Source organism: Triticum dicoccoides, chromosome 5B (assembly GCF_002162155.2).
Source record: "Triticum dicoccoides isolate Atlit2015 ecotype Zavitan chromosome 5B, WEW_v2.0, whole genome shotgun sequence".
Lineage (NCBI taxonomy): Eukaryota > Viridiplantae > Streptophyta > Magnoliopsida > Poales > Poaceae > Triticum > Triticum dicoccoides.
The window spans coordinates 26,921,548-26,932,581 of NC_041389.1; the positions used below are offsets into that span (position 1 = coordinate 26,921,548).

General features: G+C 44.1%; 1 protein-coding gene across 1 annotated transcript; it reads left to right on the forward strand.

Annotated features, from left to right (window-relative positions):
* The first annotated feature begins 378 nt into the window (after positions 1 to 378).
* On the forward strand, positions 379 to 1,417 carry LOC119305067. The gene is made up of 2 exons (XM_037581691.1): positions 379 to 603; positions 943 to 1,417. The coding sequence occupies exon 2, from the start codon at positions 961 to 963 to the stop codon at positions 1,381 to 1,383; it is 423 nt and encodes a 140-aa protein (XP_037437588.1). The 5' UTR covers positions 379 to 603; positions 943 to 960; the 3' UTR covers positions 1,384 to 1,417.
* Positions 1,418 to 11,034: the final 9,617 nt, after the last annotated feature.

An 11,034-nucleotide genomic window follows, 5' to 3' on the forward strand; every position in this document is an offset into this window, starting at 1 on the left:
CAAAAACCAAAAAGAGAAAAAAAAACTTCTAAAACCGAAAAATGCGTTTAGAAAAAAAATCATATGAGCGCACCACTTCCCGCGCTCGTATGTCAAGAAAGTGACTTTTGTGAGGAAAAAAGTGACTCTTGCGGGAGCCGTGCAAGGGGTAGGGGTAGGTAGCCCTTGCATTTTTCTTTTTTGAGATAAAGGGCAGCCCTTGCATAGTTGTTGCTCTACGTTAATGGGCCGGCCCAGCTGTGTGCTACATGATCCATTAGGCCTTGAAGACAATTCAGCACTATTTTTAATGGGCCCTTCTTGCTGACAGCCAGTGGCACAACAAGGCCCAAGGCAAAGGCAGACCGCACGCGCAATCGGGGCAGCTAGCCAGAGCCACGATGCACGCGCCTCCGCCGCCGCGTTGATAGGCTGCCGCCGTCTTGTGCGCCGGCACCGCTACCTGCTGATCCCGCTCCATTGTCACGCACCTCTGCCGCTCTCCTGCCGCAGCCCGCGTCGCGCCGTCCCCCGGCCTGCTCCTGCAATCCGGCCTCGCACCTGCCCCGGCGGCCCTGTCCCGGCGGCAGCCGCCGCGCTACAGGCTTGTCACCCCCGATTCAGGTGAGGTTCAGGGCTTCAGGCAGCCGGCGGTGGTTCTTGTCTTTTTGACATTCCGTATCATGTGTATGTGTCCAGTATATCGCGATGTGCCATACTTTAGACCCGAGCTTAAATAGAAGATTTAGAGATTTTGTTTTCAGTTGTATGTGTGAATGTGCAGGACAATTCTGACATTTTGGTATTGTCATTTGTAGTTTTTGTCATGTTTTATCTATTTGGACCGTCAAGTATTGAGTAGAAATTCTAGATTTATTGGGCTAAAAATGTTGAATAAGCCGGGATGCTCCACTCATGCCATAATCTGTACCGTTTTTTACAGTGTGTTTTGGCCTTCTGTAGATTATTCTCGTCAGAACCATGCTGCTGGAGATTTTTGGATCTGGAATGAGACTAACACGGAATAATGACTGGGTTCTAAGATTGCTCTTTGTTGACCGATCTGCTTATGCATCCTTTGTCCTGGCAAGCAACATTGCAGTAAAAGGAGTGAATAACTGGGGCAGGCCAAATTGGCTCCGCGTCCTCCCTTGTGCCAGTAATTATTTCTGCACCTCCATCTATGCCACCAAAGGCAAACAATTTGCCATCACCAAGGGGATGAACAGATCAGAGATGAAGGGGCGAACGAAGCAATTCCTTGTTGGGCATGCCTCTTATCCTGTATTTGAAGCCAACATCCTTAAGAAAACCACCCATCGGGATGGTTCTATATACAAGATAAACTATGGTTTTCTAAAGCTATGGCGTCTTACTCAACGTGATGAGAGTAAGTTATCTTGATCTCTTCTATACCGTGTTTCATTTTATTTTTAGGATGCTTAACAGCTACTCCCTCCGTTCCAAAATAGATGACCCAACTTTATACTAAAGTTAGCACAAAGTTGGGTCATCTATTTTGGAACGGAGGGAGTATATGGTTTGGTTGATTGATTTAAAATGCATTATTGTATTTTAAAAAAAGGCAATAAATATCTGGATTGTTATAAAGAATTTATGAATTAGCAAAAAGTATCATGCTTTATTTGGATATATAAATTTGTCGATATATCATACTCCCTCCGTTCCAAATTTGATCACTCAACTTTGTACTAACTTTAGTACAAAATTAGTACATAGTTAGGTCATCTATTTTGGAGATGACCGGCCCTAAGCGAGGAATCACAATGGTAGCCCCTGTTCTAGTTGAGTTTGACATGAGGATTAAGAAAGGAAAGCAAGAAGATGATCTACAACTAATTGATGGTGCAATGGAGTACCACGATCTAGTCACACCTGAGTAGCCATTCACGGATCGGATTAATGGCGATTGTGGCGCGGTTGACATCACTTTAGCCCTCGTTCGTTGGGCATTTGAGGCCACAATAGATGTTGTCATATCAAAAGTGCAGTGTGGATTTGATTTATCTCTCAGTTCGTGTGTTCCCCTTATGGATGGTTTACATGAGATCCAACTCTTTCGTGGCAGTATTGGTGAGTCGTGTGGCTTGAGAAGACATGTGGTTGCTGTAAAGGAGAATACTTTGATGCATTTGAAGTTCAAAGTAGGACAAAATAGTTGTAAAAATGATCTTGATCACCATTGTTCCTTCAAAGCGAAAAAACATGGGTACGACTATCAGCAAATCATGCTTGAGCTTGCCTCTATCTCAGTGAAGGTAACTTGGTCGAACTTGCAAAAGTAAATCAATTGTTTCATATTCGAACTTTGGTTGCAAAGTTGAAAGTACGTGTGTTGCCACAGAAAACAAATAAATGGCTCCACAAAAAATGTGTATGCTGATCTAAAACGTCTTATATTTGTTTACAATGGAGTATTTATTATTCAACTCTATTAGAGTTGTGTGAGTTTAGATTTGTATCATTTATTAAGATTATGTAGTAGAAGTGCTATTTTGTTTTTATTCAAGACGCTCATCGTAAAATAGGTACTAAAACAATTAATGTATTGTTTAATTTTACTACATGAGGTCACAGGTAAAAGAGTCAAATGACCAATATGGTATCCTAAAAAACAAATATAGGACCTGATCAAGAGGACGTACTTGAAGATGTACTATGGACGCGTTTGGTTACCCGCATTTGGGCCAATTAGGCCCGCGCGGGATTGAATCGGCCTGTTTGGTTGGCCTGTATATACTGTTCGGCCTGCATGGCATTAACTTTAAAGCACTCCCAGCCCAGCCCGCGACCTATGCCCAGGTCAGTAGTTTTTCCAAAGCGAGGCTCGTGCAAGGCAGGGAGATGGCGCAAGCTCGTGCGCGTCTTCAAAAAATTGGCGGGAGGATTTCGGCTCACCTCCCGCCGATTCGGTCGCTCTATTTAGCCCCCATCCTCTCACCGCCAAAAGCCCGCCACCCTTCTCCCCCCCTTTCGATCTTTCCCGCCGGTGTGCATCGGCAACGACGACGAGGTAAGTGGAGCTCCTTCACTGGCCGGCGGTCGACGATGGCGGCGACTCATGTCCTCAACTTCTCTGACCCTTCCCGCATCACCCCGAGCTGCAACCATGGCCTCTGTGAGTTCAATGACCTCTTTCTCTATGTTCGTTCAAGCTAGATCCGAGAGGATGTGGTCGTAGGGTTAGATGTGCAACTGCAAGCATGTGGTACGGTTCATTCATGCATTGATCTTTGAGCCGATGCTAGATTTTGATGTAGTGGTATCTATTTGTGCTAGATCTGTGTATATTGAGTAGTATGATAATGATGAATACTATGGATTGTGTAGGATTTGTAGCATGCTAGAGTAGCTACTTCTGATGAACACAATGATTGAACAACTAGTTCTGCTGTAGCTATTGGTGATGGATTTGTTAGGAATAAGCAACTTATATTCCCATGAGGCCATAGGCCGATATATATACATGTACAGGTGTGGAACATATGCAGGAAACCCCTTATACAACGTGATGAACAAAGGGGTACATGACTTATATTATAACTCTAACACCCCCCCCCCCCTCAAACTCATGGTGGGTGAACAATACTGAGTTTGGAGAGATAAAAGCCATGTTGTGCTCTAGTCTGGGCATTCGTCAGGAAATCCGCCAACTGTAACTCGGAAGGCACATACTGAAGAGCAATAACCTGATCATGCACACCAGCGTGCACATAGAAAGCATCAACACCAATATGCTTGGTGAGCTCATGCTTCACAGGATCGCGCGCAATGCCAATAGCACCTGTACTGTCAGATAAGAGCAGAGTCGATGTAGTGACAGAAACACCAAAATCCTGAAGTAACCATCGTAACCAAGTCACCTCTGTCGTCAAAAGAGCCATTGCTCGCAACTCAGCCTCGGCACTCGAACGGGAAACTGCAATATGTTTCTTCGTCTTCCAGGCAATGAGAGAACCACCAAGAAAAACACAGTAAGCAGAAAGTGAACGGTGATCGGAAGGATCACTAGCCCACGTAGCATCCGAATAGGCCTGAAGTTGTAAAGAACTGGAGCGAGGAAAGAATAGACGGTGAGAGATTGTGCCCCGAGGATATCAGAGAACACGAAGGAGATGACTATAGTGAACTGATGTGGGAGCAGAGACGAACTGACTCAGAATATGAATCGGATAAGAGATGTCCGGATGAGTGACAACTAGATAGACAAGACTGCCAACAAGATGACGATAACGCGTCGGGTCAGGGAGAGGATCACCATCAGTAGCACAGAGGTGAAGATTAAGCTCCATAGGAGTCTCAACAATGCGCTCATTAGTAAGAGCAGCACAAGCAAGAAGATCCTGGATATACTTTTTCTGGGATATAAAAAAGCCATCAGAGGTAGAAGAGACTTCAATTCCAAGAAAGTAGCGAAGAGGTCCAAGATCAGACATAAGAAACTGCTCACTAAGACGGGCCTTTACAAAGGCAATATACTCGGGCTCATCCCCAGTGATGATCATGTCATCAACATAGAGAAGAAGAAGAGTCCGACCACGAGGAGAAAGGTGAATAAACAATGCTGGATCATGAGCACTTGCTGAAAAACCAGCGGCAGCGACCATAGAGGCAAAACGCTCAAACCAGGCGCGGGGGGCTTGCTTAAGGCCATAGAGAGAGCAACGAAGACGACATACCATGCCATCAGGAACAAAATACCCAGGTGGTGGCTACATGTACACCTCCTCACGCAGCTCACCATTAAGAAAGGCATTCTTAACATCAAGCTGAGATATAGACCAGTGGCGTGCAGAGGCAACAGCAAGAAGTGTACGAATAGTGGTCATATGGGCCACAGGAGCAAAAGTCTCGTCATAATCACGACCATGCTCCTGCTGAAAACCACTAGCCACAAGACGAGCTTTGTGACGCTCAAGAGAACCATCGGAGCCACTACAAGAAACTTGTTAATACATGACGGTACTTGTCCGTCACGGATCAGCCAAAAACTGTCATGCGTACCCATCCTTGACAGATTTGAAATCCGTCATGTATATCGCGTCATAATTTGACATCGCATCTTCCATGACGGTTCTCGGCCGTCATGGATCTGCCCCAGGCCTGCCCAGCCCAAACTAGGCCATGACGGAACAATCCGTCACCGTTTTATATGACCTGGTAGCAACGCAAACCTGACATGGCATCTATGTGGATCTGACGTGGAGGCCAACGTGGCCCATGCAGTAACCAGCCCAATTAGGGTTTTGGCCCAATAATTTCTGTCCAGTTCAACCCATTAGCTATTTATTTTCGTCCTACCCATTAGCCTACCAATTTTTTTAGTCCAACACGTTAGCCCCTTCTATAGTCCAGCCTGTTTTCTTGATGCGACACAATTTACAACAAGACACCCAAATTATATTCATTCAAAAATAACATTTATTCACATGACAATACAAAGTTCCAACAATCTATTTTGGTTACAAATATCAAAACACAAGCATATCTAGAAAGCGCTATGAGCATATATTTTTTGAGTAACATGGCTTCCATGAAAAAATGTCCTACTAGCAGATTTTAGTCTGCATCACCACCACTTCTCCAGGAAGTGCTACGGACCCAAGTAATTCCTGCTAAAAAACTTCAATCTCAAGTAACACGGACTAACCGCCAAACCTGCATAGAATCCAAAAACGTACAAAATTATAATAAGTTATAACAGCAAACTCCCATATGAATCTAGAGTAATAGTATTAGTTTATTTTCCAAGCTATCATCGGAGGGACACCACTACCATATTAGGGTACCATAAAAACGTGGGCAACAGAATATAAAAAAGCAGGCTATATACAATTTAGAAAGAATGTTCTATAAATGTGAAATTTTATCATCCAAACATAGAAAGTTCAAGGTCATGTTAAAAAAACTAGTTAGTCATCAATCTGTGCACCTCAAAACAACTATTTCATCAACCCATGCACCTGACCGGGCTAGTTATTTGAACAAATATTAGTGAACTTTATTTTTACAAAATAGTTGTATATAAACAAACTGCATGATTGACAAATACTAAGATTCAATAATAAGCTATCAAGGTTTACTATTTAAAACACTTAAACACATAGCTTGTTTTATTGCAAATGAATCTCAAAATAGTTGTTTCGCCCTTTCACGAACACATGGGGAAACCCGGCCGATAAAAAATAGAACACATGGGTGTGATAGGTTGCACGTCACTTCACAAAACCAGGTACAAAACTGATATAAATATAGGTACCAGAAATACGTAGTACAATGTGATCAGTTAAGAAAAAAATAATTCTGAGCGACATCTACATAGTAACTACAATCTAGCAGTACTTTGAGTAACAATAATCTTCAAACGTACGAAAAGTAGTTGTGTAAAGCTAATTTTTACCTGGCTTGCAACTTTAACAGCGAGCAGTAACAGATAGAATAGATGCAATTAAAGAGTACCAACACGCACCTCCTTTCTGAAATAAAACTTACTACAGAAACATATAAATTGCATCAAACTAGCTGCTATTCTACTTTTTCATATGATCAATAATCATGATTCTTTGCAAGAAATAATGGGAATTTCTCAACAAATTAATTCAACAATAGTTACAGGACATGGTGAAACAGAAGGCTAGTTAGTACTTGATGGGTAACAATAACATATCTTCACCGACATTTAGTTTAGTTGTAGCCACAAAACTTGCATGATAAAATATTTGAGGACCAACGGCATAACAATATTAGATGAGATCGGAGCCTTGAACATGTAAAGATTGGAATGTTTGGAAGAAATAATCCTTAGAAAAAGGACAGAGATGCATCATGCACTAAGTAAGCGCTCTCCCAATGAACAGATATACCTCATTAATGTCAACAATGCATGGACTATTTAATAAATGCAAAACACTATGAGCTCACCTGGTCGGATACTATTCTAAATCATGACGTCCTACTTAACAAAATGGCACATGAAGCACCTCCAAGCTGAGTCCATGGTTTTTTTTCCGTGTGGTTTCATTAGACATATGCCATAGTGATATGCTATGGATGGGATAATTGGAGGAAGAGACACGGTGCTTACCTTGCACCGGCATGATGCCGTTATCCTTAAAGTATCAATAGGCTAGAAAATTGGTTTGAACATATCAGCCTACTACAGATAAACTGTTACATATATACATAAGAACTGGAACAAAAGAAGATCATCTCCAGTCCTGGACTTGAAATTATTTCGGTATAGATTTTGTAGCAATTCCCCAGAGAAGAACAATTTAGCACCTTAAATTTGAATGTATACATACAAATCAGAATCATTTCCAAATGTTTTTTTTACTTAACATAAATCTAGAATCAAATGAAACTTTGGGACATAAGGAAATATTTCAGTACAATTTCAGGAAGTACATGGAGAGTAGTAGATTACCACATACACTTACAGTGCATCTCTCTTACTTGATTATATCATCACAGAGATTGCATTATTATAATAATATGTGCTCCAAGTACAGAAACATCATGGACATAGTAGAGAACTCAGTCAACTACTCTTGTGTGGTATTGAGGATACCGAGACAAAAGAAAGAACTTGGCTAGTAGAGAACTTTCAGTCAACTCTTGTGTGGTACTGAGTATACTGAGACAAAATAAAAAACTGTAGGAAGAAAACTTTGGACCAGCTAATACAGTTGTAAGCATGGAACTAAAACTGACATAACCAATTAAGAATGATTGTTATGAAGACAATGAAGGAAAAAACAGCTATATGAGTGCTTGAGCTTGCACCGTAAACAACCATGGAGCAGAAGATCTATCAAAAGACAATCAATTCGTCTTTGTAGAGGCTTATGGCATAGTTCAAAAAGAGCATCAAACAAAAGCTATATATCATGATGAGATTACCAAAATAGAAGTGTCAGTGAGTTAGTATCCTAAAGATTATCCGTGGAAGGGTGCAGGTTGCACATATTGCATAGTGGGTGAATGTGAGAAAGCAGTGCTGCACTGCATTATCCTGGACCACCGTTGACCATGGCGTTGCTGCAACTACCAAAATTGCACCTTCTCAAACAGGAGGCCAGAGGTGAAGCTCCCGGTGGAGCAGCGATGTGGAAAGCATACGGCGGTGCTAGTGGCATGACTAAAACTGACTGGAGGCCGGAGGTGACAGCTCCCAGTGGAGCTGCGCCATGGAAAGTATACGACAGCGCTAGTGGAAACAATAAGTACAGCAAGATGGAAGATGTACTCCCATCCATAATAGGAAGTGAAATGCAAAGTAACAATTGCAGTGTACATAATTTCTGAATTAATTAGAGATGGTTAAGAACCTGCAGTTTTAATTCCCATTATTAGATTTCTTGCACTGTCGTACTAACAACCAATATTTCAATCTAGTGAAGTTTCAAGTTGCAGTAGTGGACAAATCCCATAGCGAACATCCAACAATGGAATCCAAACAAAAGCCTAAAACTGTACCCCTAAAATACATCTGGAACTCAAGGAAAAGAAAGCCATTTGACGAGCTGCACTCACCATCTGATGAAATTGATGCTGCTGATGCCGTCGTCCAGCGTGAAGGGCACGTCGGTGTTTAGCTCCGCGTTGCCGCTGACCATCCCCACGAGACTGACCTGCAGATCCCGCAAACCAAATAAGAAGCCCTGTAAGAACTCAAACCCGATGGATCTGGATGTGGGCAGGGGGGTGATTCCTCACTCATGTTGGCTCGCCGCCGGGTGGATCTGGATCCGTGCGCGCCGCCGGCGACCTCGAGGGGTTCCAAACCCGGCAGTCGGTCCTACCGCGACCGCGGCCGCCTCAGCTCGAGAGGCAGGACTGGGTCGCCGCAGCTCGAGGGCGCGATCTGAATGGAAAAAGTCACGGAGTGGGGTAGATGGGGAGGGATCCGGTGCGGGATAGATGGGAGGGGTCTGGCGCAGGGTGGTTCAGCGCCAGCGCCGCCAGCGGCGACATGAAGAGATGCGAGGAGGGAAGGTGGAGTGGCGGCGGCGACTGATGGATGGTATGGAAGGGGACGGGAGAAGGGTAATTAGGGTTAGGCTGGTCTGGACTCTGCAGTTAAATGGGCTGGCTTGAAATTTTTCACTCCCCGCGCTGGCGACTTAAAATTGCCCTTCTCGCGCGCGCTCTGTTCTTTTACACTTCTCTCTGTTGCATTCGACTGACATGTAGGCCAAACAAAATGGCATACACAGCAGGAGCCACCCGTGACGGTCCAAATGGTGTATAGAGAAAAAAAAGTTAGACCCAGCTAGTTGATCCATGATGATTTTCGTGACAGTACATCGATGTCCATCACAATGGTGTAATCGTCTCGAGGCCCATTCGCATATTGTAGATCCATGACGGTTTCTATGACGGTATATGAGAACGTCATGAGAAATCCGTCATGGATTAACAGATTTCTTGTAGTGAGCGAGTCTTAACCTTGTAGACCCACTTACAAGTGATGGGACGGACTCCGGGAGGAAGAGAAACAAGATCCCAGGTACCAGTGCGTTCAAGAGTAGCAATCTCCTCTACCATCGCAAACTGCCATTCAGGATGAACAACAGCCTGATGATAAGAAGTCGGCTCAAGAACAGCAACACCAGCGGTGTGAAATCCAAAGCGATCAACAGGCGGACGAGGATGAGAACGCAAGCCATAAGTAGGCTGAGAGGAAGATGACGACACATCCACAGAGGCATCCACAAGTCATGAACGACGAGTGTAATGCTGAGGGAAAGATGGAACAATAGAAGGAGGAATCACCAAGGTAGAATCGGGGGTGGCGACGAAGAAGTCACCGGAGATGAAGGTGTAGAATCCGGTGACATGCTAGGCGAGGAGACCGAGGAAGATGGTGGTTGCAAATCGACTAGAGGTGGAGAATCAGAGGGAGTGGAACGAATAGGCACAGGCTCGAGAGGGTGATAGGTGAGTCAGGAAAAGTGAGGAAAGAGATATCCTCCACAGAAAAGGTCGAGGAAGATGGGCGTGGGTAGAAGGGACGAGACTCATCAAAAGTCACATCTCGAGAGATACGCATCCGACGACCGATAGGATCCCAACAGCGATGGCCCTTATGCTCATCACTGTAGCCTAAGAAGACACACTCAACAGACTGAGCGGTCAGTTTGTTGCGTTCGCGAGGGGCAAGAAGAACATAGCAAACACAACCAAACAAGTGAAGCATCGAATAATCGGGAGAACGATCAAAAAGACGCTCGAAGCGAACACCACTCTGTAGAGCATCGGAAGGTTGTAGATTGATAAGATAGGTGGAGGTGGAGACAGCCTCAGCCCAAAAATGAGGCGGGAGAGAGGCAGCAATCATCAATGCACGAGCCGTCTCAAGAAGATGACGATGCTTTCGCTTAGCCACACCATTCTGAGCATGAGCACCAGGACAAGAGAATTGAGAGAGAGTCCCTTGCTCAGCAAGAACACCACGCAACATCTTAGAGATATACTCGCCAGCAGAGTCAGCACGAAAAACATGAATGGGGGAAGAGAACTGAGTATGAACCATGGCAGCAAAACACTTATAAATAGACAACACTTATAACGAGAAGTCATGAAATAAAGCCATCTGTAACGAGAGAAATTATTTATGAAAATAATGTAGTATTTATGACCACCTTTCGAAGCGAAAGGAGCCGGACCCCATACATCAGAATGGACTAAATCGAAAGGACGCTTAGACACTGACTCACTATGTGAATATGGTAACTGAATCTGCTTGCCAAGACAACAACCCTGACACTCTAAAGAGACATCTCCTGAGACAGACCCCAGAAGACATCGATGAACTAAAGACGACAACTGAGAACCACACAGATGACCAAGTCGATGATACCACTGCTTGAAAGAACCAGTAACGGAGGCGACTGAAGCAGAGGAACTGGCGATAGTGGTGGCAGCGGAAGGAACATGAAGCCAGTCCAACTCCCAAAGATCCTGAGAATCACGGCGGCGAGGGCCAGCCCCAACCAGAGTGTGCGTGCGACGGTCCTGAACAGAGCAAGA